The sequence below is a fragment of the Squalius cephalus genome (genome assembly GCF_949319135.1).
Source record: "Squalius cephalus genome assembly, chromosome: 1".
In the NCBI taxonomy this organism is placed as follows: Eukaryota; Metazoa; Chordata; class Actinopteri; order Cypriniformes; family Leuciscidae; genus Squalius; species Squalius cephalus.
In genome coordinates this window covers 63855380-63882575 of record NC_137122.1, presented here as the reverse complement: position 1 = coordinate 63882575, position 27196 = coordinate 63855380, and the positions used below count along the sequence as shown (strand labels likewise).

Here is a 27196-nt window from a genome sequence, read left to right as displayed (position 1 = left end):
CTATGGCCTGCTTGTGGCCCAGATCTGGCAAACAGGAGCGAGCCGCCCAAGGGCTGTCATTCCACGTTGCATGTGGGCCGGATCATCATTCCACATGTGCCAGATGTGGGCTGAAACAATGTTGCTATCTGGGATATATCAAAGACTTTCCTGCTATCCAGCCTACCTGATCAAAGTGCAACCCCACGATAACATATGGCTTCTCTGAAAGCTGGGACACTGCATCCAGGAAATCCACATGACCGATATCTGATGTGCATCGGGTCAAAAAGGACAACTTTAACATCGTCTTACACACGTACATCCAAAGCAAGGTGGAAAAGAACGCAAGGGTCTCGGGAAGTGTTTTTAATGTCCATGTTGACTAACCAGACTGACTTTATTTCTGTCAGGCGTCTACAGAAGCTGAGATTATCAGATGTTGATGTTTTATTGAAAAGAATAGTTTGGTTTGACACTCAATTATATATTTCATCACGACCAGATGAAAACACTAAGTTATCTAAATTGTCAGAGTGTTTTAAAGATATAAAATACTGGATGACGTATAATTTTCTGCTATTAAATTCAGATAAAACGGAGGTATTACTTATTGGTCCAAAAAACTGGCCACAAAACCTCTTGCAATACAACTTTAATTTAGGAGGATGTCCTGTTACTTTATCCACTACAGTAAAAGACCTGGGTGTTATACTAGACCGCAACTTGTCTTTTGAAAATCATATTTCATATGTTACAAGAACAGCCTTTTTCCACCTTAGAAACATTGCTAAGCTACGTAACATGCTATCAGTTTCTGATGCAGAAAAGTTAGTTCATGCATTCATGACCTCGAGACTAGTTTACTGTAATGCTTTATTAGCTGGTTGTCCTGCATCCTCAATAAACAAGCTACAGTTAGTCCAAAATGCAGCCGCTAGAGTTCTTACTAGGTCAAGAAAATTTGACCATATAACACCAATTCTGTCGTCTCTACACTGGTTACCTATTAAGTTCCGTATCAATTACAAAGTATTACTACTGACCTATAAAGCCCTAAATGGTTTAGCTCCTGGGTATTTAACGGAACTTCTATCGCCCTACAATCCATCGCGCTCTTTAAGATCACTAAATTCGAGGCTTCTGGTCATTCCTAGGATATCTAAGTCCACTAAAGGAGGGAGGGCGTTTTCACATTTAGCTCCTAAACTCTGGAATGGCCTTCCTGATATTGTTCGAGGCTCAGACTCGCTGTCCCAGTTTAAAAATAGATTAAAGACGCATCTCTTTAGCCAAGCATTCACATAATACTTACCTTTTATACTACAGTTGAATCGGATCGAATGCATTAATATTATGAACAGCAGCTATGCTAATTATTTCCCTTTTGCTTTTCTGTCGTTATCTCGGGACGCTAGTCCCGAGGTAAATAGAGTTCGTCAGCTCCAGTTTGTATCCAGCCTCTCATGGAAACTTCAGATGCCCCAACACCCGTGAAGAGACGATTCGACGCTTGTGAAGAGACGACTCAACGCTGGCGATATGTTATGCCCTAATTAATACATGATTAACTAACTGTATTTTTCTATGTACATTTCTGAAATGCACTTTCTGTAAAGCTGCTTTGAAATAATATGTATTGTGAAAAGCACTATACAAATAAATTTGAATTGAATTGAATTTAATCAATGTCTCATTTAGTTGGGTATTCCATTAGTTTTTCTCTGGCAGCTGTAACTGTGTTTGTTATGGTGAGAAAAGCAAAAGCAAATATGATCAGATGATATTGTTAACTTGATGTATGATATATGCATCATATAGTGGTCTGATTCACTGATGACATCCAGTATCTAATCTTTGGATTCGCTATCATTTTGTATTTTTCATTATAGAAAGCCTGAAATTCTACGTTTTCCACTAAACATTTTGAACTCCAGCATCTATTAGACTCACTCAGACATCAATAATCAGCGTATGTATCTCAACAATGGTGACATGTTTGATGCCACAATGCATTCTGGGAGCCATAGATGAGTTTTGTATGATGCACCCAGAATGCATTGCGGCATGTGACCTTTATTGAGATTCATACACTGATTCTTTAATGTATGTGTGTAACTTTAAAATGCACAATCTCTCAGATTAGAACATTGCTGGACTACCATAGGACTATTACAAACAATGATGTGAAATTAATATCATGATATCTAAACAAAGAACAGACTCTGCACATGATCAGTGAATCAAACACTGCATTATGATCATGTCTTTATTATCATCAAGAAGCTAACATCATCTGAAGACAATTTATCTTGCAGTTCTTGCCAAGAACTGCAACAAGTGTCGCTTTAGTTGTGCAGTTTGACTCTTGACTTTTTAACATTAGTCTTTCTCTTGTACTGTTTGTAATGACAAACAGTACAAGAGAAAGACTAATGTTAAAAAGTCAAGAGTCAAACTGCACAACTAAAGCGACACTGATCACAATGATGGTGACTTCAAGCCAAACATTAACATCTAAACAACTTCTGTAGACGCCTGACAGAAATAAAGTCAATCTGGTTAATAATAAGTAAAGTGTACTGCCAAGCATTTCACATTTTTTTGTTTTTTTGTGTTGTTTATTCCCACCAGAGCTTGATGTCAAACAAACATTGGATTTAGACATCAACCCGACTTTCATTTTCAACCAAAATCCAACGTCATCCTGTGCCTGCTGGGAATCTTCCCTTCCACCAGATATTTTAACAGCCCCCCAGTCTTCATTATAGAGAAGATAACACTGGATATTTGACAGTATTTGTTCTTTTGAGTTTAACAGGAGAAACTCTGGGAGCAGAAAGCATGAAAGGATACGGAACAGGTCGAAGGCTCCCGCCACATAGATGATGGTGTCTCCGGGCTGCGGCTCCTGGCCCGAGGCAAACTGGATGATTTTCTGAGACGTCTGCAGGAACTGTGACACTCCTGTCCAGGGACTGTGGCCCTTAGGACCCTGTGGCCAATGGTACAGAAATGATAACAAACAGACATTACAGCAATATATGCCAAATGAGGGGTTACGATGAAATCATTCCTCTTTCAGTGAAGTCACTTACGATCTACCCATACCTGCACATACCAGGTTTAGAAGGTTTAGAAGTGCTTCCTATGGAGTCATCGTTGGCGTATGTGATTTTTTTTTGTCAATGTTGTGTTTAGCATTTAACTCTTTTCCCGCCATTGATGGAAATTTCCGTCATTTGTGAGAAAACGCTGAATTGACAGAATTTTCCAGCTATTCATGTTTTTTCACTGTTATATGCTAGGGGGCGCTATTGCACATCTTCTGAAAGAGAACAGAATCTCCTGATCAAAACACAGGAGAAGAAGAAGCAGAAACAAGCGATAGCATATGTACCCTTACGGAAACAAAATTATATTGGAATATACTGCAAAATATAATGCGATATATTACATATTACATTTCCATATATGGGAAACTAGTGCTTATATTTTTCAATATACTGCAATATATGCATTGATCATGTATGGCTATATATTAATGAATATAAAGTATTTATAAATGAAGACAAAAATAGCATTACATGTAATATTCACAGTTTTATCCTTTATTGTGTAGGCCTACATATTAAATGTTCCCATATAAATGTTATGTTCACACACACATATACACACATTCACGGAATGAGTTACAACAGATTTCTAGTTCCCAGCATGCTTTGCTTCTGCCTTAAAGGAGAGTAAATGTTGAAATGAAGTGTTATTTAATATGTTTTGCTCATTATTAATATAGGGGGAGATATGTTAGTTTTTAATGCTCTATTAGTTTTTAATTTAAAAAGGTTATGTGTGAGTTTTGGGGGTTACTAATGCGCTGAAGAGTAGAGACTGTGGTTTGGTTGACGATTGGCCGGAAATCATTAATACTTTACTATATTTTACATTGTGCACTCCTCAGTACAGTGATAGTCTCTTGACTAAATACTTTAGTGCATGCAGGTGTGCTTATGCAATTGTCAACTAGCTTGAAAATATGAAACGACTTATAATGTAAATAATAATAAAAAAATATTAGAAATATATTACATAAAAATATTTTCTCTATAAATGTGTTTATGTTGCATGAGTAAATAATCTGCATTATATTACACATGCAGTCCCATATCTGATCACATATACATCTATATATTATGAAGTATATTACTGAATATAAAAGTACATACATTATGATGTATTAGTAAATATATTGTCACATATTTTTCAATATATGAAAAGTGGCAATTCCTTATGTATTATTCAATATATTGTATTCTTCCAGTACAATATATTATTCCGTATATGTTCAATTATACTGTTAAAGCGTTTAATATATTGATAACTCATATATAGGAAATATATTTTTGTTCCGTAAGGGTAATCATATGCATAATGTATAATGTATAATGCACAATCATCAACATTAAACAGCATGTAAATCAAAACTGCGTAATGTTACTGAATGAAATGTCGACCCAGAAAGGGTTAATGACTGTGATCAGTGGTGTTGATGGACTCTATCGACTCCTTCTGTGTTTTAATCATCGTTCTGAATCTGATCCAGACGTAGTCTTTGACAAAAATATGATTTTCTCAGCTTTTTGCTCAAAATGTTGCTTTTTTATGAAACACATTCAAATGTTGATTAAAAAAAATAATGCACGAAGCTAGAATAAAACACTTTTTTTTGTTTAAAGCAAAGTTCTTTCTTTTGATATACTGCATATATATATTGGGAGCCATGAACATTTTGTGAAAATTTTCAAAAATGCTGGCGGTGACTGGCAACTTAAAAAAACACGCTGGCGGGGAAAGAGTTATCTGATATACAATAATTAAAAGGAATTATATTGGTTTACTATCCCTTTGCGTTTGTGATAGATAATCTAACTAGCCAACCATGATCTTGAATACATAAAGCAAATTATAACACAGAATGGTATTTACTGTCTTTGGTTTATTATATCACTTACACGTTGAAACCACTGTATAGTTTACCATCCCTGTTTGTGATACTCCAGCCAAAAATGATTTTACTCACCCTCATGCCCTCGTCCCAGATGTATATGGCTTTCTTTCTTCAGATGAACACAAACAAAGATTTTTAGAAAAATAATCCATCTTTGCGAGTCCACATAAAGCAAGGACCTCTAAAGTAGACACTTCAAAAACCACACAAAATGAATATGACAGTATGACCCCAGTTGATGTACAAAAGCACAATGGTAGCTGTGTGTCCGAAAAATACTAATATTTTAAACTTTTTAATCTATAAACCATCACTTCCAGCCATCTGTTATACATTTTTTTTGCAATTTTGCTTATGGAAATGTATAACTCAGAAATGAATAACTTTGACAAAGTCATTTTTGTTGCTGTTTAGATCTGACAATTTTTGTTGAATCCTTGCTAAATATTATCTATGGTGTGCCACTTGAATGCTGAAGTATAAAAACTTTTAAAACTTCAATTGTGTGATAAATATACAAGCAGCAACAAAAATGCTTTGGTCTCATTATAGTATTTAATCAATGAACCACTCCAGCTTCTTGGCTCTGTTGGAAATGCAAACTAATGGCTAGAAACATATTTTCGGTGATATTTGTGTCAAGTGTAAGTGACATCACTGACAGAGGAAGTTATTCTCTGTATAGAAGAGCCAAAGGGAATAAAACACTCACTCTTCCAAAGTTGTCTGTGTGTTGTTGATAGTCTGAACTGCCCTAAAGAGGAAAGAAAGATAAAGAAATAAATGTCCATTGTAAATACAAGTTTGAGGTCTCTATGATTTATGGTCTCACACACTTGTATTATTTGTGTGTGTCTGTGGCCTCACCATGTTGCTGTGATGAGCTTTGGTCATGAGAAGCATGCGGCCCACCAGGTCAGTAGTGGACACTCCCTGGGTCCTCTTGCACTCTCTGCAAACATCAACTCTGGGTGAGAACCGGACTGAACGTGCACAACACCAGCAGCCTTAAAGCCAGGTGTGTGACGGACTTACCTGTACCTACCAGACCTTTTCACTTCTTCATATGTGTCTTTTCCATCCACAGTAAGAGTGATGTCATCTGTGAAGACAGAACCACACTTAAGCTTATCAAAAGTTTGCTAAGGACTTTAGTGAAAATTAATGCATTTTTACTCTAGTGCTTCTTATTGTAGGTTTAACCCTACATGAGGTGCCAAAAAGATTGATCTCATTTGGTGTGTGGTACAATGTACCCAAAATATTGTGCATGGAGGACCAAAACTAAAGCCATGAACAAGTTATTGAAGGCTACATTTTCAGAGGACAATAATGATGGTCTGGAAACCGTCAGCTTTGTTTTTACTCAGATGCAGGACATGCATTTGTTATTATTGCAATATTAAACACAAACACTATTAATTAATGGGCCCTATTTTAAGGATCTAAGCGCATGATCTAAATGGTACGCACAAGTGCACTTATGGCGTGTCTGAATCCACATTTGAAGTATCCACATTTCCACATTTGCTAGTTTAACGTCGGGAAAAATGGTCGGCGCTCCCGGTGCATGATTTAAATGGGTCGTCCCTATTCTCTTGAGTAATGAGTAATGGGTGTGTTTTGTCTCTATTCTCTTAATGAGTAAAGGTCCTTTCACACTGGATGCGATTTTGACGGACAAATAATTTGCGCGATGGTTTTATTTTTTGATCAGCTGTTTGTGTAATGAGTGCTTCCACACCGAACGCGAATGTGCTTTTCGCTTCGATGTCGATTTTTTTAAAAACTTTTGCGGCGACAGAAAAGGCTTCAGCCAATCACATACTACAAGGACAACGATTTGAAAGACAATGTGTGGCGTAGCATTGCCAACCAACTCGGTTATCACGACTGTGAGTATGTTGTGTGATAGTTTTAGTCGTTGTATAGTCCTGTGCTGTGTAGGCTAGCAGGCTAAACTACATATGGGATAGAATGCTAACACTATTATCGTCAAAGATAGAGACAGAGAACATGTTTACTTTGAACATGTAATGTTAACAAAATGTAGTGAGACTATTAAGGGCTGCTTTTATTATACATTCTTTGTGTGATATCTACAGTTTCTAGTCGAATGATTTTAACTTGTTACTTCGTGTGTTACATGTAATGTGTATTAACATTAGAAAACGCACTGTGTTTAGTTGAAGACGCAAAAAAACTGTGGAAAAAACTCAGGGACACCTATGTGAGAAAAAGGAGAGAGGTTAAAGGAAACTAAAAGTGGACATTAGCATACTCCCCTTCAGACTCTCTGTTCTTTAAGATTGGGTGCACCCAAAGAAAATGAAAAGCTCGTCTTCACTGGATGATGATGATGAAGTGTCCATGTTTTTTGAGCTGTTGGCGCAAAAGTTTTGGAATGTTGAAGCTCTGAACGTCACAGACGTCGCAAATTCGCGTCGCGGCTGATGTGAATGGTTTTGATGCGAAATATTCGCTTTTTCGTTTCGCTTTTTCATTATGCGTCCGGTGTGAAAGGGCCTTAATGGGTGTGTTTTGGGTGTAACGTGCAATAAACCAATCAGAGTCTCATCTCCCACTCCCTTTAAAAGCCAGTTGCACTCGTCCATGTTCGCTGTTTACATGGAGGAACTTGCAAGCGGAAAGACTGAATGCTTCTCTAGCGAGGAAACGGATCTGCTCGTGCGCAAGGTTAAAGCTGTATGTGTGTGTGTGTGTGTGAGGTTAAAGCTCTCAAGCAGACCATCTACAGGACAAGCCAGATTCCACAATATCTTTAGATTAGAAGAACTAGATATTGCGACAGAAACTTTTAACTCTCTCTTTTCCAGCACTTTAGACACAGTTGCTCCTTTGCGCTTAAAGAAAATAGTCCAACGACGTGGTACAACGAGCACACTCAGGCCCTTAAGAGAGCAGCCAGAAAAATGGAGCGAAACTGCAAGAAAACAAAATTAGAGGTATTTCGCATTTCATGGAAAGAGAGTTCGATTGCATACAGAGTAGGGTGGTCCTTATTTTTAAAGTATCCAATTGTCATGCTCTTAACCCTTCAAATTGTTCCTTTATATAAGAAAATACAGCATGCCAATTTTTATGGCAGTAACATAATAATTACTGGTAGCTCAATAGCTTTAAACTTTCTGAGATTTTGATGATTTTCGTAAAAACAGATAATTTGATTTGGTATTGTACCTGGCTAGTAAATTTCCAAAAAAATCTCCATAAAAGCATCTAATGCACCATATATTCCTAAATATGTATTTTAGATACATATCTCAGTTTACTTATTGTAGAAACTAAATCCAAATTAATCCATCCATGACCCGGTTTAGCAGATTTACCTTTCCTGGTGGAATCAATACATATTTCTATTGATGATCACCTTGGTTATTGTTTGGGTTTAGAACAATTTTTTTGGTTTAAAAAATTACATTACGTTCCTTGAAATTGACCCGGAACTTTGGCCGAATCAAGCAGATTATCAGGAGGCACAGGCAACCATGCAATGAAAGTAGTCAATGATCACACCGAGAGAGGAGTGGCTCTGATTCAAGAATACAATGGCTATCTCACACACTCTGAAGAACAATTGTCAAGTCAAGTCAAGTCAAGTTTATTTATATAGCGCTTTTCACAACACAGATTGTGTTGTGAAAAGCAGCTTCAAAGCAGCTTCACAGTATTAAATTAAAATAATACATCAATGTTTGTTTCTAGTGGAAAACGTCCATATTTGGTAATGCTGATCAATAGTATTGTTGATTGATTAATTAATTAAATATCCCCAACTGAGCAAGCCAAAGGCAACAGTGGCAAGGAACCGAAAAAAACTCCATCAGGTGACCTAATGGAGGAAAAAAAAACCTTGGGAGAACCCAGGCTCAGTCGGGGGCCAGTTCTCCTCTGGCGTCTATGAACTAGAGGTCGGATTTAACTGTAAGATTAAAAGTATTATATGAATGCCTGGCTGAAGAGATGCGTCTTTAATCTAGTTTTAAACTGGGAGAGCGAGTCTGAGCAACGAACAGTATCTGGAAGACTATTCCAGAGTTTTGGAGCTAAATGTAAAAATGCTCTCCCTCCTTTGGTGGACCTAGATATCCTAGGTATAACCAAAAGCCTCGAATTTAAAGAACGCGATGGATTATAGGGCGATAGAAGGTCCGTTAAATAGACTGGAGCTAAGCCGTTTAGGGCTTTATAAGTCAGTAGCAATACCTTGTAATTAATACGGAACTTTATAGGTAACCAATGTAGAGATTATAGAATTGGTGTTATATGATCATATTTTCTTGATCTAGTAAGAACTCTAGCGGCGGCATTTTGGACTAACTGTATCTTGTTTATTGAGGATGCAGGACAACTGGCTAATAAAGCATTACAGTAATCTAGTCTCGAGGTCATGAATGCATGAACTAGCTTTTCTGCATCAGAAACTGATAGCATGATAGCATGTTACGTAGCTTAGCAATGTTTCTAAGGTGGAAAAAGGCTGTTCTTGTAGCATATGAAATATGATTTTCAAAAGACAGGTTGCAGTCTAGTATAACACCCAGGTCTTTTACTGTAGAGGATAAAGTAACAGGACATCCTACTATGTTAAAGTTGTAGTGTGAGAGGTTTTGTGGGCGGTTTTTTGAACCGATGATTAGTACCTCTGTCTTGTCTGGATTTAATAAAAGAAAATTGCGCGTCATCCAATCTTTTATATCTTTAACACACTCTGTCAATTTGGATAATTTAGCGTTTTCATCTGGCCGTGATGAAATATAGATTTGAGTGTCATCAGCATAACAATGGAAACTAATTCCATGTTTCCTTATAATATTTCCAAGTGGCAGCATATATATTGAGAATAACAGAGGGCCTAACACAGATCCCTGCGGCACTCCATAGTTTACTGGAGTTATAATCGATTTTTCTCCATTTAAATAGACAAAATGGTAGCGGTCAGATAAGTATGATCTGAACCAGCTTAATGCTTGTCCTTGAACACCAGTATAATTTTGTAGTCGATCTAAGAGTATTGTATGATCTATAGTATCGAACGCAGCACTAAGATCAAGTAAAACTAATATTGAGATACAGCCTTGGTCAGAAGCTAATAGTAAATCATTTGTGATTTTAACGAGCGCAGTTTCAGTGCTATGATGCGGTCTGAATCCAGACTGAAACTTTTCATAGATGTCATTTTCTTGCAAGAAAGAGCCCAGTTGGGCGGATACAACTTTTTCTAGTATTTTAGACATAAAAGGAAGATTTGAAATGGGTCTATAATTTGCTAGGTTATTATGATCTAATTGTGGTTTCTTAATGAGTTTCTCAATTTGTGGTTTCTCAATTGCAGTTTCTCCTTCATGTGGTGGAAGATCACCGACGGATCTATCCAGACTGCAAAAAGTCAACACTGGCTGCTGAGCATCAGAAATGAGGGATTGTTGAAAACTTTGTGCTTTTTTGAGATTGTTGTCATTGTTGTCACGTCAGTGTTGCTCTGATTTCAATAAAATGTAGTTCATTTGCAGCAACTTTTAATATTACTTGCATATCACAATAACACCGCACAGCTTAACATAGGCAATCTTCCACATGATTAAGCTACCTCTAAGTATCATTTTTTTGTCAATATTTTTGCATATTTCTAATTTTGAAGTTAAAAGTAACAGTTTAAAAGGTTAAGACACTATCATTTTGCAAAAAAAAAAAAAAAATTGGACTTGATAAGGACCACCCTAATACAGAGAGGCCTTAAAAGCTGCTAGATCTGCTTATTTTTCAAACCAATTAGAAGAAAATAAACAAAACCCTAGGTATTTATTTGAAATAGTGGCTAAACTAACGAAAAATAAATCCTCAACCCCAGACGTTTCCAAGCAACACAGCAGTAATGACTTTATGAACTTCTTTACTAACAAGATTGATAATATCAGGGAGAAAATTATAACTATGCAACCGTCTACTACAGTATCGCATCAGGCAGTGCATTTTAGTCTCCTTGAAGAAAAATTTGATTCATTCGTTGCTATAGGAGAGGAAGAATTTACTATACTCGTTAAATCATCTAAATCGACAACATGTGTGTTAGACCCTATACCGACTAAGCTACTGAAAGAGATGCTTCCAGAGGTCATAGATCCTCTTCTTAATATCATTAATTCATCTTTGTCACTAGGATATGTACCGAAAACCTTTAAGCTGGCTATGATTAAACCGCTGGTTAAAAAAACGCAACTTGATCCTACAGAATTAGTCAATTACAGGCCGATCTCGAATCTACCTTTTCTGTCAAAGATACTAGAAAAGGCAGTATCCTCACAACTGTGTTCCTTTCTTGAAAGAAATGATATCTGCGAGGATTTCCAGTCAGGATTTAGACCGTACCATAGTACTGAGACTGCTCTCATTAGAGTCACAAATGATTTGCTCTTATCATCCGATCGTGGTTGTATCTCGCTATTAGTGTTACTCGATCTTAGTGCTGCATTTGACACTATTGACCACAACATTCTTTTAAATAGACTCGAAAATTATGTTGGCATTAGTGGAATTGCATTAGCATGGTTTAAATCATAATTATCTGACCATTATCAGTTTGTGATAAGAAACTGATTATCGATAAGAGATGTCTTATCGATCACAAGTTCAGTATGGCTCAGTACAAGGACCATTGCTGTTCACTCTGTACCCTTAGGAGATATCATTAGGAAGCATGGCATTAGTTTTCACTGTTATGCCGATGATACTCAGCTCTATATTTCTTCACGCTCAGACGAAACTTACCAATTCACAAAATTAACGGAATGCATAGCGGATATAAAAAATTGGATGACTAGTAATTTCCTACTTCTAAATTCTGAAAAAACAGAGATTCTAATTATTGGACAAAAAACTTCCACACGTAATAACCTAGAATACTGTCTAACACTTGATGGCTGCTCTGTTAAGTCTTCGTCGTCGGTTAGGAACCTGGGTGTGCTCTTTGATACCAATCTTTCATTTGAAAGTCACGTGTCTAGTATCTGTAAAACTGCATTTTTCCATCTTAAAAATATATCTAAATTACGCCATATGCTCTCATTGACAAATGCGGAACAATTAGTTTATGCGTTCATGACCTCAAGGCTAGATTATTGCAATGCTCTACTGGGTGGTTGCCCTGCACGCTTAATAAACAAACTACAGCTAGTTCAAAACGCAGCAGCTCGAGTTCTTACCAGAACCAGGAAATATGACCATATTAGCTCGGTTCTGTCAACACTGCATTGGCTGCCTATTAAACATCGAATAAATTTTAAAATATTGCTGATCACTTACAAAGCACTAAATGGTTTAGCTCCGCAGTACTTGAGCGAGCTCTTAACGCATTATAGTCCTTCACGTCTATTGCGATCTCAAAATTCCGGCCAGTTGATAATACCTAGAATATCAAAATCGACTGCTGGCAGTAGATCCTTTTCCTATTTAGCACCAAAACTCTGGAACAGTCTTCCTACCATTGTCCGGGAAGCAGACACACTCTGTCAGTTCAAAGCCAGATTAAAGACACATCTCTTTGACCTAGCATTCACATAACACATTATAGACTTCTATAATTCAATGTTAGGCTGCATAGATTAGGTCAGCTGGAACCGGGAACACTTCCCATAAATCCTGATGTACTCGTTACATCATAAGAAGAATGGCATCTACGCTAATTTTAGTGTCTGTGTTTATCCCGAGGTTTTCCCGCAGCCTGCTGGATCCAGGCCGTATCCAGATCTGACGAAGGACCTTCACCTGGACCCGATGACAACGCAGTGCTGAAGTGCCAACTAGTCTCTCCCTATGGAGGATACCTTTACCACTCTACAGATAAAGTGTTGTCGGGAATTTCGTTTCACGTACCTACCCCAAAGTGACAAAACAAAATAAAATTCTGTATCAAAATTTATAAGGAAAGACCAGTACTTTGTTTAGGCTTGGTTTGTAGGGAATTACAAACCTGCGCACATATATTCAAACGCACATAACTATAGAACCAATTCTAAATGCGCATGTGAACGCCATCAGCGTTTCTCACAGGATCGCGTTTAAAGTCTGTGTAGAGGGAATGGTGTCGTCTTAGCGGCCCCTAATTTAATAACAAATGATCGTTGCGATGGAAGCGAATCAATCAAAACTAACTTTAGCTGAAAAATAACTTTATTAAAGAACCGCTATAAAGCCAAAACAATCTCTGTTACCATAAATTATACGTTTATTTCTGTAAAGCTGCTTTGAAACAATCTACATTGTTAAAAGCGCTATATAAATGAGGATGACTTGACTTGACTACACAATATTAATCTTTTACATTGTAATCCTTTTATTTTTAATATTTGGCTAGTTTGTGTGCTGCTGTACGTGCGTCCCTGTGTGTGTAATAAGCATAGTGTACGCGTGTTGTGGACCCGCCTATAGGCGCACATTACTAACACGCTCTTTAAATAACAAAAAAATTATAATACTGCACCACTGACTTTAGACCAGGTTTCAGTTGGTCAATGGCTCAGTCTATTTCAGTTCCCTAAAAATAGCAACGGTCCAACAATGCGCCTGAACACACACCATGGGCGCCTATTTGTGCAGCCCATGGGCGCACAAATAGGCGTAAATACATTTGCTATTTAAACAAAGTGGCGCAGGACGTGAAAATGAAAACTGCGTCGGGCTGAAACTAACAAAGCACACTTGCGTCGTGCCTGGCACTGCACTGAGTTGAGTGTATGATAGGGCCCAAATCTTCTCTTTACTGACTTCATCAACACTTTAGCACAGGTTATTATGGTTATCATACTTAAGCTCTGACCTCCATGAACACAGAAATCACAGGTATATTTGTCCAGAGTCTCGAGCGTGGTCACGTATGGAGCTCCTTCCACAATCTCATCCACCCACTTGATGGCTCGCACCATCTTATATCTCTCCGCCTGAGTGAACACTGGAGGACCTTTGTGCTTAGAGATCTCATCTGCACAGAGAGAGAGAGAGAGAGAGAGAGAGAGAGAGAGAGAGAGAGAGAGAGAGAGAGAGAGAGAGAGAGAGAGAGAGAGAGAGAGAGAGAGACTCTTGGTTTGTTCAGTGATATATTGTTTTGATATCGCGTCTGATAATCCTGGTTTTCAAAAATATGAAATGAATGCCCATGATGAGAAACTCTGATCTACAGGATCACCTATATCCTATGGAAGCTTGTTTCTGCAACAGAATAAAACATTTTAAAAGAAAATTTACGACTTTACATCTTGCAATTCTGAATATATTTCTATTTATATCATGTAGATCTCTGACTTTATAACACAATTGACTTTATATCACACAATTCTGACTTTATATCACACAATTCTGACTTTATATCACGCAATTCTGCCTTTATAACGCAATTGCGACTTTATATCATGCAATTCTGACTTTATAAATTGCAATTACAAATTTATATCACTCAATTCTGACTTTTTTAACACAATTGCGACTTTGTCATGCAAGTCTGACTTTATAACTTGCAATTGCAACTTTATACCACACAATTCTGACTTTATAACACAATTGCGACTTTATGTCATGCAAGTCTGACTTTATAACTTGCAATTGCAACTTTATATCATGCAATTCTGACTTTATAACACAATTGCGACTTTATATCACGCAATTCTGACTTTATATATAACACACAATTGCGACTTTAAATCACGCAATTCTGACTATAACACGCAATTCTGAATTTGTAACACGCAATTGCGACTTTATATAATGCAATTGTGACTATAACACACAATTCTGACTTTTTATCACGCAATTTTGATTTTAAAACACACAATTGACTTTAACACCCAATTGCGACTTTATTTCATGCAATTCTGACTTTATAACACAATTGCGACTTTATATCACGCAATTCTGACTTTATATCACACAATTCTGACTTTATAACACAATTGTGACTTTAAATCACGCAATTCTGACTTTATAACACGCAATTGCGACTTTATATAACGCAGTTGTGACTTTATCACGCATTTCTGACTATAACACGCAATTCTGACTTTTTATCACGCAATTTTGACTTTATAACACACAATTGACTTTAACACCCAATTTCGACTTTATATCTTTAAATTCTGACTTTATATCACGCAATTCTGACTTTATAACACACAGTTGGGACTTTAAATCACGTAATTCTGACTATAACACGCAATTCTGACTTTATAACACGCAATTCCTACTTTATATAATGCAATTGTGACTTTATATCACACAATTCTGACTATAACGCAATTGCGACTTTATATCACGCAATTCGGACTTTATAAATTGCAATTACAAATTGATATCACTCAATTCTGACTTTTTTTAACACAATTGCGACTTTATGTCATGCAAGTCTGACTTTATATAAAACACACAATTGCGACTTTAAATCACTCAATTCTGAATTTATAACACGCAATTCTGACTTTATAACACGCAATTGCCACTTTATATAACGCAATTGTGACTTTATATCACGCAATTGTGACTTTATATCATGCAATTTGACTTTATAACTTGCAATTGCAACTTTATAACATGCAATTCTGACTTTATAACACAATTGCGACTTTATATCACGCAATTCTGACTTTATATCACGCAATTCTGACTTTATAACACAATTGCGACTTTAAATCACGTAATTCTGACTATAACACGCAATTCTGACTTTATAACACACAATTATGACTTTATATAACGCAATTGTGACTTTATATCACGCAATTCTGACTATAACGCAATTGCGACTTTAAATAACGCAATTCTGACTATAACACGCAATTCTGACTATATAACATGCAATTGCAACTATATAACGCAATTGCGACTTTATATCATGCAATTCTGACTTTATAAAACAATTGCGACTTTAAATCACGCAATTCTGACTTTATAACTTGCAAGTGCAACTTTATATCATGCAATTCTGACTTTATAACACACAATTGCGACTTTATATCATGCAATTCTGACTTTATAACACACAATTGCAACTTTATATCACTCGCCATTGATTGAAAGCCTGTTGTTCTATCATGATCAAATGCACCATGCAAACAGAAAAAAGAAGCACCTTCTCATAGGATACACTCTTTAATATAAATGTTCTTTATTGGCTTTATTGGTTCCATGAAGAACCTTTAAGATCCATGGAACCTTTCCATCTCTTAAACGTTGTAAAATGTTCTTTAGATTTTTAAAATGTTTTTTACACTAAGAGAAAAAAAACTGTTCTCTGAAAGATTATTTGGGGAACCAAAAATGGTTCTTCTATGGCATCCCTGCAAAAAGCCCATATTGGAACTTTTATTTTTGTGTACGGCCAAGACAATGCTGTCGTGCACTGTAATGTGTATATTTATAACTTAAACCATAAAATTAAAACTTAATTCAAGTCTGCTTAAGTAATATTAAAACGTTGAGAACTAAATTGTGTCAGTAAATAATCAGAAATAATTCTGAGATTAATTGATCAAACACTGCCTGACACTGACACTACATGACTGTGTGTGTGTGTGTGTGTGTGTGTGTCCTCACCGTCAGTGTGCACTCCAACAATGAGGTAGTCCCCCATAGCCTTGGCTTGTCGAAGTTGGTTGGAATGACCATAATGGACCATGTCATAGCTAAGAAGAAGGGAAGATAGATGAAGACAGATGTTAAGGAGGCTAGAAAGGTGGTAGCAGTTGACCGAAGCCTATTGCAAAATACTCTGTTGATATAGTACATCTTGGGTGAGTGGAAACCTTATGATTAAAATAATTTTGATATCCACAAATGAATAGTTCACATTAGAAAGCGGTAAAACAAATCTGCAAATAAATTATGATACAGCTTATACTCAACTATCCATCCATCCATCCATCTACCCAGCTAACAGAGTTTTGCTATAAGAACGTTCTCCAAATATTCAGTGTTGGTTCTGCGAACGTAAAAAATGTCCAGTTTTCTTGACCGTTAGAGGAACGTGTTTTAGAAGGTGTGATGTTCCTCAAACGTTCTTTCAAACTTAATTTTGATGAACAATTAAATATTCTAGTAACGTTGATCTAACATTCCAAGAACATAAAAATGTCTGAATGTTAATATAATATAAAGGTTAGTATGATGTTCCTGAAACGTTCTTTCAATCATTCAAACACCGGCTGTGAACAAGCACTGAAAGAAAGAGTAATAAGAACACAAACTACAACTTTCTTCAGACACAGCCTTCGATGAACTGAAGATAAAAGAAGACATTAAAGGGGGGGTGAAATGCTATTTCATGCATACTGAGTTTTTTACACTGGTAAAGAGTTGGATTCCCATGCTAAACATGGACAAAGTTTCAAAAACTAAGTTGTACGTTTGAAGGAGTATTTTTGTTCCAAAAATACTCCTTCCGGTTTGTCACAAGTTTCGGAAAGTTTTTTTCGAGTATGGCTCTGTCTTACGTAAGATAGGGCGGAATTTCCTTATATGGGTCCTAAGGGCACTTCTCCAGTAAGATCGCGGCCGCGCGCGCACTCGTAGACCAGAGCAAGAGAGTGAAAGCAGTTCGCCATCAAAGCGCCCTGCCCGGCTTTTGGGAAGTCAATGTCACCAAAGAAGTGTGTTTTTGGTTGCCAGGGCAAGACAACCCTGCACAGATTCCCAAAGAACCCAGCGTTAAGGAACCCGTGGATGGAGTTTGTTTTCCTGAGCATAAACGGAGTTGTGTAGCTGTTTGTTCCCTGCATTTCGACGATGATTGTTTTATAAACAAAGCCCAGATCGTCTAATGCTTAAGGATCGAGCAGTCGCAATGATAAAGGTTCGCGGTCGTGCGTTGGAACCGGACGGTGAGTAACTGTTGAACAAATAATGTCTCTGTGTGTTGTCACTAGCTCGGTGCGTTAGCACAGCTAAGCTTCGCCCACACGACCCGCCCCCAGCCGCTCGTTTTTTTCCGGAAAGACTCGGTACACCCTATCTTTCTTTGATTAATATAATAAAACAAAAGACTTTTTGGAGATATGAAGCATGGAATATTACTCTATAGGTACTCAAGATTAACAGGAGATTGAGTGAAAATGAGCATTTCACCCCCCCTTTAAATCTGTGAAGATCTGATTAAACAACTCCACAAACAGCATTACCAGCTTCACTTATTACTAACCAGACTGACTTTATTTCTGTCAGACGTCTACAGAAGCTCTTATAGAGAATTAACAGAGGTTTAGATGTTTTATTATTTAGTTGGACGTCACCAGGATGGTGATCAGTGTTTGCTTTTGTTGGGCTCGTGACCCTTGACTTTTAGACATTATATTTTCTCTGTCTGCTGTACCTGTGTTTGTAAGACACATTTGTTATGGCAGGAAAAGCCAAAAGAGAATAAATCCAGGTGATGTTGGTTTGTTATTGATGATAACCACATAATCATCTCCTAGATTCAGAATTCAATCTTTGTGAGTTTTATATATAAATTATAATAGCACTGTGATTATATAGTATGAGATCCAGCAGTGGCATGATCATTTATGAAGGTTTTTGAATGCATAATAAGACACAAACATTTGAACTACATTTCATGAACATGAATTACATGTATTTAGACACAAAGAGATATCAAGAATCAGCGTATGAATCTCAACAATGGTGACGATCAAAAGTGCTGCAATGCATTTTGGGTATCTAGTCTTTGTGTGCACTTTGACCTCACATTGTGGCCATAGCAGACAGTGAGTGCGCTGTGAGGATACACTTTTAACTCACTGTGAACTCACATTGTGATCATATCACGAGTATCCTGGGAGCTCACTGTGAGATCAAATTGTTGACTGGGTTATATTTATATGGACTTATTTATACTCTGTGTTTTGACTATTTATTATTTTGATGCCATTTACTGTAGGTCATATGATGTGCATTGAAAGTGAAGTAAAATAAGATTGTTGGTATATACTATGTTGATGTCAACGACTAGCCAGCGTTGGCCTGGCTCTGCTGTATCTTCAGGATCATGAGCATGAACTACTGAAACTGGTTTGCCGTTTTCCAGCGCCCAAACTGCAACTGAGCTCTGCGTGTTTGATAGGGAGAATGCCATCACATGCAGCAGAAACCAGCAGAAACATGCAGCAGAAACCACCAGAAACCAGCAGAAACATGCAGCAGAAACCACCAGAAAACAGCAGAAACATGCAGCATAAACCAGAAGAAACCAGCAGAAACAAGCAGAAACCAGCATAAACATGCAGAAACCAACAGAAACATGCAGAAACCATCAGAAACCACCAGAAACCATCAGAAACATGCAGAAACATGCAGCAGAAACCAGAAGAAACCACCTGAAACATGCAGCAGAAACCAGCAGAAACTAGCATAGTGAGAAAGCACTATGAATATGATGTATTTTTTACAGTATTACAGTAATGGGAGTCTAATGAGGATCATAAAGTGCAACAATCAGATTATGGTAATGTGAAGGGCGGCGGGGGAACTGTCTTTCATGTTCAAAGGTCTTAAAGGTCTTAAAGTACATTCAATACATTTGTTAGCTTTAACTTTGGAGATGTTTTATGAGATTCTCAGCAAAGCACATGCTAGTACTGAGGAAAGACTGAGTGACTGATTGACCCGGCGTCAGCTGATCAGACCTGTCATGTGGTTAACGCACACCTCGACATGCTTGCTTATTCTTCAGAGGTCAATCAAACCCATACACCAGACTGCCCTTCGTTTTACCTTAACACCATAACATGCTATTTATAGTTGTCTTCCTGAAGGCTTTCTCAAAGAGGAATCCACTGTCTTTGTGCTGACTAAGTGCTGACCGTTGCTCAACATGGGCTTAATGTGTTCTTGAGCGTCAAACATTACCTGATCTCGGTCTCTGCGCTGGTCACGATATGGCAGGGAGGGTTAAATTACATTTTACTATGAAAGGAGTTCAGCATAGACATCCTGACAATTCAGGGTTGGAGATGCACTTTTTTGTATTGTAAAAAGCGCTTAATAAATAAATGTGACTTGACTTGACTTATTCTTTGCTCACCTATAGTGAAAGACGAGTCACGATAAAAGAGCTCAAAGACAAGAGTTACAAGCTAAAATGCCATGGTTACGATTGCATTTTTATGTCACATTTGCTTTTGTGAACACTATCGGGTAGGTTTACTTTAGGCTTTAGTGTAAGTGTATGTTATTTTAAAATGGAGCATTAAGATTAGACTTTTCAGCTCAGAACTCAACACTTATAATCAGACTCACATGTGAGCTTCATTGAGAATTCAGAGTACATTTTTACAAAATGCTTGCAGCGTTTATTTCTTCTTAGACAACTTGGTGGCCTTGGAGTTAGTCAGAATATTGTAGAACTTGTGTACAAATCTATTGTAGAGAGTGTTTTAACGTTTCATCTCCCAGCCTGGTCAGATCTAAGAACAAACTCTTAGTCTGAAAGGGCAAAGAAGGAGGCCAGGATAATTCTTGCAGAGAGTTATCACTCTCTTTACTAAAGTTTGAGTCCTTGAAATCAGGAAAGTGCTACAGCGAATAAAAATGTGTTTAAGAGGTCTTTTATTGCGAACGCTATTAAAATTCTCAACTCCCAATAGATCCCAATGGAGCTTACTGAAATGTTGTTAATAATAGCTAAAACATGTATTGCTTTGAAATGGAAAGCAGACGCTGAACGGAGACTTGCAGCTGTGCACCCTTAGAGAAGATCACATATTCAAGGAGAAGCAGAGGTGAATTGACTTGAGTTGATAAAGTAGATTTTCTAACTGTTTTACAGTCTCCCTTTTCCTTTTTGTTGTTGTTGTGTTTTTTGTTGTTGCCTCCTTTGTGTCTTGTCTGATTGTTTGTTATTGTACTTGAAAAAAGCGAAATAAATTTTTCAAAAAACTCTCAACTCCGCAAGTGATCGATAAATGACAGTGGCATGAACTGTATTTTTATATCTATGTAATGTGAATCTGTCTGTGTTTTTATCTTTGTTTTTTTACTATACTACTGCCTGTATAGTTATTTTATGTCCTGGTGAGCCAAAGATACTTTTCCACCTTGGTGGGCAATAAAGAAATACAATACAATACAATACTTTTACTTAATCGGTTAGATTTTTTAAATGATTATTTAAAAGAAAAAACACCATTTGATTTGCCATATACAGTACGCTTTCCCAGGTTTCTTTAGCATGTACTGGTGCTCTCATCTCCTGATTTATCAGTCTGTCAGTCTGGGTTACTCTGTGTTACTCCTTCCTTCGGCCCAGTTCCTCCATCGGATCCCTTTCCTCGCCTAAACACCCGGACATCGAGACTGTCCATCTCGGTGTTGACCCCTGGCTTCGTCTCGGGTTCGGGCTCTCAGGTTTCTCTGAGGTCTGTCTGAGGATACGATCTCCATTCTCCAGGCTTCAACACGAACCTTAGAGAAGATCTGCGCCCAGATTTAACCAGCCTGGTACAAGCCAACGCTATCTCACGACCAATGATTAAAAGGTTGCTAATTCGTACGACCTCACTCTAAACTAATTTGTCTAAACCCACATCAGGGGTCGGTCATTCATACGAATTCAAACGAATTTGGCAACTCGTAAAATACGTACAAATTAGAAGCTTGTTCAGTGCCTAAAAGTAAAATGTGGCGCATTTACTTCAACCTGGCTTGTTGTCTGTCCTGACATTTCTGGACGTTCTGAATATAAAAATATATCTTTCAGGGTCCGTATTTATCAAGCTTCTTAAAGTGCCATTTTAGTCTCAAGTGCTGAGAATTCATGACATGTACTCCTACTTTCAAACTTAAGAATAAAAGCAAGTTATCAAATGGCTTAAAGCTAAGAATCACTAGTTATTTAAGACAGCTCGAGAGGTGTTTCAAGAATGTTTCTGAAATGTTTGACGACGAGCAGTTATCAAATGGTATCGTTTATTTATTGTCAAATGTGTGTTGAATGTAAACTCCTCTTAGGAATTACACCATTCAATGTGAATTTATCTGAGAATATTCTTAAATAAGGAAATCTATTCAGCGATTGGTCCATGCCTATATGTCATCATCCAATATCCCGTTTGTGGCACAGCAAAGTGTCGTGAATCATCTCTAAGACTGACACTCAAGATTTAGTCCTACACTTCACTTAAATTACGACTGAGGTGCTTGATAACTCATTTTTAAGCGCAGCTTTGAGCCAAGAATGTTTTTACTCTTAAGTCAATTCTTAGCAGTGTTCTTGTGAGTAATTCTCAGAGGCTTGATCGAATCTGAGTAATAATGGTGCCATAAAACCGGTGTCCTGAAAGCAAAGTGAATACTTCATCACTTTTCTGAAAACATCTGACAGAAAACCCTTCTCCTTCTCTGAGATATCTGTGAGGTTCAGACACAGATGTTTCTCGGTCACCACTAACTAAGAACAGGGAGACTTCAGATTTCAGTAGCAGTCTTTATGAGCTGCATCTCGAAAATCAAATACATGCTATTTGCTATATTAAAGGAACCATATGTAAGATTGTGGCCAAAACTGGTACTGCAATCACTTTCAAATTACTGTAGAGTGGTGTATCCCCTCCTGACTTCGTGATTGGTAGATAGGTGGAGGGTGGGGCATCAGGCCAAAACACAACATGACAACATCAACATCAGTTGAGGGCTGCAACTTCACTTTTAAATGACAATATCCTAACCGGACTACTGTTGTCAGTGATATAAGTATTTGAAATGAACATGATTTCTTAATGTCTAGTGACATATCAGGGCCATTTTATGATTAATTGAAATACATTTCTTACATACAGCTCCTTTAAAGAAAGTTAGTTACGTGGGTTATTTATTGTTGGGTCATTAAGTTATAACGATTAGTAAGTTAAAGGATTAGTTCACTTTCGAATTGAAATTTCATGATAATTTACTCTCCCCACGTCATCCAAGATGTTCATGTCTTTCTTTCTTCAGTCGAAAAGAAATGAAGGATTTTGAGGAAAAACGTTCCAGGATTTTTCTCCATATAGTGTCTTCAATGGGGTCCAACGGGTTGAAGGTCCAAATGTGAGTTTCAGTGCAGCTTCAAAGTCTCGACACGATCCCAGCCGAGGAATAAGATTCTTATCTAGACAAACATTTTATAAAATAAAATAAACATTTATATACTTTTTAACCACAAATGCTCGTCTTGCACGTCCACGACTTCACGCATTACGTAATCACGTTGAAAGGTCAAGCGTGATGTAGGCGGAAGAACCGACCTAGTGTTTACAAAGCCAACGTGCAAAGACTCAGTCAAACGGCATATACAAAACAAACAAAAAAAAAATTAAAACAACGACGTCAGGAAATTTCAATTCAGAAGTGAACTACTCCTTTAATAGAGGTGCCTCTCAATACACTCTACATGCTCTTCGTTTCCATTGAATAGATACAGTGATTTTTTTAGCTACACACCAGAATGGCGGTGTTTAAAAAATACATATCGTACACAAAATATAAGTCTGTATACCAGAGGAACCGGTATACTTTAAGTCACGTTCATTTATATAGCGCTTTTACCAATATAGATTGTTTCAAAGCAGCTTTACAGTGATAATAGGAAATTACAGTAACAGAGATTGTTTTGGCTTTACAGCAGATCTAGAATAAAGTTATTGTCCAGCTAAAGTTAGTTTTGATTGATTCACTTCCATTGCAAAGATCATTAGTTATTAAAGGAGAACTCCGGTCAATTTTAACATTGAGCTCATTTTTTTGTAAATTTGGAGTGCTGTCAATACAGAGAACAACGAAAAAAATCAGTGTTGCCTACACCGTGTTATCCTCTTTTTAAAATTTGCACCCTGTTGACTTCAATGGGGCAAGTTTTAAACCTGCTTTTAGCCTCTTAACATCCTTGATGTGTCATTACAAGTGCACAGGTCATGTGAGTGATTCCTTCAGAGTGAACACGGGTGAATCTGACTGCAGTAGATGTGAAAGATATTAATAAATATGATGTTATTTCAGCCAGCGCACATACCTGTATTTTCTTCCTGTTTTCGGTCGAAGCCCATAGTAATCGATTGTCGAGTTCACTCGCATAGGTTTAGTTACCTATGATCACGCGCGTGAACTCCACAATCGATTACTATGGACTGCCTGCATGTCCACCATTGGCACATATTATAACCATTTAGGACTTCAGGACCTCCATGATAAGACAACGATGGAGATGGGAACTTTGGCACACCGTTGCTAAGCCTGAGATGTTGGTGAAGTCAGAGATAGCTGGGTTAGTGATGTGTGCTGAAAAAAAGGACTATTTCCAGGACCATGAGATCTCCTGTTGTTGATCCTGGAAAAGTCACTTTCACTTGAAGCACTTTCATTTTAAACTCATCGCCGTGTGTACAGTTTAACAAGCGTTAAGCACAGCTTGAGCTTGACCAAAGCCCAAACACTCAATGCATTTACCATGAGGGGCTTCCCATTTTTGTGCATATCCGATTGGAATATTTAGCAAAAACTTACATGAAATGATTTTTCATGTAAAAAAATCTTTACAAATCCATTTTGGGCCACATTCATAAGGGGTTTAAAATCCTGCATGTCTGGAAATCCGTTTCAGTCTGACCGCCTCTGATCGGATTTCACATGGTTTATGTCACTTTCTCACGCCTAGTTAAATGTAAACAGCACATGTTGTTAAAGGAAACATGCTTTTTAACATGCTGAAATCAAAATGTAGTTTTTTTTAGCTTTTAGTATGAATATGTTAGCCTTAAGGTTATGAATAAGCTGGTGTGCTCCAAAACAATGACAAATTCACATTTAGGAGATATATGCATTCAAAACTTACAGTCTCTCACTTCCGCTAAAATAGATCATGGATTTTATGACATCACAGCGGACTTCAGCTTCTGTCCAATCAAATGCTCTCTAGAATCTGAAGCTCCGCCCCCTATGCTATAAAAACCACCTGGCCGAATCAAGTTTTATCCCGTTTTCCAACCGTAAGTTGGTTAAGAATGAAATGGCTAGAAGTTATTCACTTCTACTATTGAATCCAGCGTATCATCAGTGCTCGGATTCGCTTCCATGGTGCCGTCAAGTACGACTCGCAGTCTGAGAGGGAAACTAAACGCTATTGGCTGTTTGAAAAGGGGGAGGAGCCATTCAATATGTCCTGCCTTTCAGTGGAAATTACGTCTTTTTACAAGGCACTTCAGTGGGATTTAAAAAGGATAGTTCACCTAAAAATTAATTTTTTGTTTGTTTTTCCAAACCTGTATAATTTTCTTTGTCCCACTGAACACAAAATAAGATATTTTGAAGAATGTGGGAAACTGAACAGTTCTGTTGCACCATCCATTGTAATTTTTTTTTTTTTACTACTATGGAAGTCAAAGCAGCCTGGTTACAAACTTTCCTCAAAATATTTTCCTTTGTTTGAGGCAATGAATCGTGATTTCATACAGGCTTCAAACAATCGTCACACCTGGAAGGTGCTTTAGTTACTGACGCAGCGCCACAGAGAAACAGCATCATCACAATCTCTGTCCGTCTGTGACATTCTCCTATTATGCAGTGAAGGGATTTATGGGAAAAACAGTCAGGTGTGGGGGGTGGGGGGGTCTGTGTTTACACTGCCTCTCATTGGTGCTTCATTCCGCTGTCTAATATTCTGGCATCCCAAACATTCGGCAACATTCGGGGAAAAAAACCATCACACAGGCAGACAGAAATGGCTGGAATTCTGAAAGAGAAAGGCTCAATAATCCTGTTCATCATGCATTGCACATGAATCCAAACACCTCTTTTCAGCCACACACACTCTCACGATTTAATTAATCAGACACAGCCAGCTTTTAGAAAGAAATAATATACTAATATCTCAACTTAGACACCCAAAACCAAAAAGCACGTTAGATAGCGAGCTTATTACTCCACGTGTGTGTTCTAGAACATGTGTTAGTGTGATATGTGAGAAATGGCAAGTGTTTCTCAGTGTGAAACTTACAATAAATCCAACAAATAATATTTTCAATATAATCATCACTATTGTTTTAGCTGTTATTGTATAAAGCAGTTATTGTTATTAAAACCAATATCATGTCGTATTGGAATCTATTAACATCATAGGGAAATCAACCATTGTCTATTTAACTGCATGAATATAGCCTACTATTACTCTTAGTATGGTCTCAAGTCAAGACATTACTCTTAAATATATATTTGGGATGCACGATATATCGGCCACCATATCGGTATTGGCAGAATATGTTTGTTTTTCATGTTATCGTTATCGTCCCAATAATAAAATTTGTCCGATACATTAAAGCTGATAAATAATGTATTATTTCCTTCAGCTGAGACGCTTCAGATGCGCGCTGTTCAACATGATGGTTTTGAATTGCTTGAAATATGATTGAAATCACTTCAAAAAAGGAAAATACAGTAAAGTGCAACATGTAAGTCTGTCAAATAAGCTACATAAAATTATAATGAGAGCATTATAATTGTGTGATTGGGAAATGGATTTTAATGGTGAGACTTTTGTTTTTGTAATGAGGCTCTCAAAAATTATATTAAAATTTGGATTTGGATTTATCGGCCAATATATCGGTTATCGGCTTTCAAATATAAAGAATTAAAAACTTCATGTCAGTGCATCCCTAATATATATATATAGTAATATAAATGGTAATATAGTAATATAAATGGAAACAGTAAAAACTTCTTGAGCATTCAGTGTTTAAAGACTTTAAATGTGTTGCAGTGTGAAATCTATAGTCAAGTCACATTCTCTTATTTCAGTGTGATCAGAGTCGTGGGCTCTGGTGTTTCTCCTGCAGAATCAGATATATATGCCAGTATATCAGATATATGTATGCCAGTATATCGCAGTATCTCACTCACCATCCATCGCACCAGACGCGCACCGCGCGCCTCCTCTTCTCCGGACTGATCACATGATGCCCGTTCTTCATCATCTCATAAAGCCCTGTTCGCAAGCACTAACCAACGGCAAAGCACTGATAATACACTATATAGGTATTCAGTGTGTGTTTCAGGACCGGGAACCCTCCAGGATAGCCGGCTTCTGCATTAAACGATGGTGACGCTGTAATAAGAGACAACGCCTCCTCGACCGGCCAGCAGAATTACGCATCGCACTACAGTGAAGGCTTTCTCATGAATATTACC

At 37.4% G+C, this 27196-nt stretch overlaps 1 protein-coding gene across 1 annotated transcript in view; it reads right to left on the bottom strand.

The window, feature by feature from the left end:
• LOC307155351 (ethanolamine-phosphate cytidylyltransferase-like) overlaps positions 1–27196 on the bottom strand; it is a 33219-nt gene extending 6023 nt beyond the window's left edge. The window contains exons 1-8 of the mRNA XM_079865956.1: positions 26909–27196; positions 16586–16674; positions 13824–13985; positions 6023–6089; positions 5855–5939; positions 5700–5741; positions 2836–2974; positions 167–249 (exon numbers count right to left, since the gene is read on the bottom strand). Of these exons, the coding sequence (XP_079722082.1) occupies positions 167–249; positions 2836–2974; positions 5700–5741; positions 5855–5939; positions 6023–6089; positions 13824–13985; positions 16586–16674; positions 26909–26982 (741 nt within the window). The 5' untranslated portion in view covers positions 26983–27196. The remainder of the gene's footprint in view (positions 1–166; positions 250–2835; positions 2975–5699; positions 5742–5854; positions 5940–6022; positions 6090–13823; positions 13986–16585; positions 16675–26908) is intronic.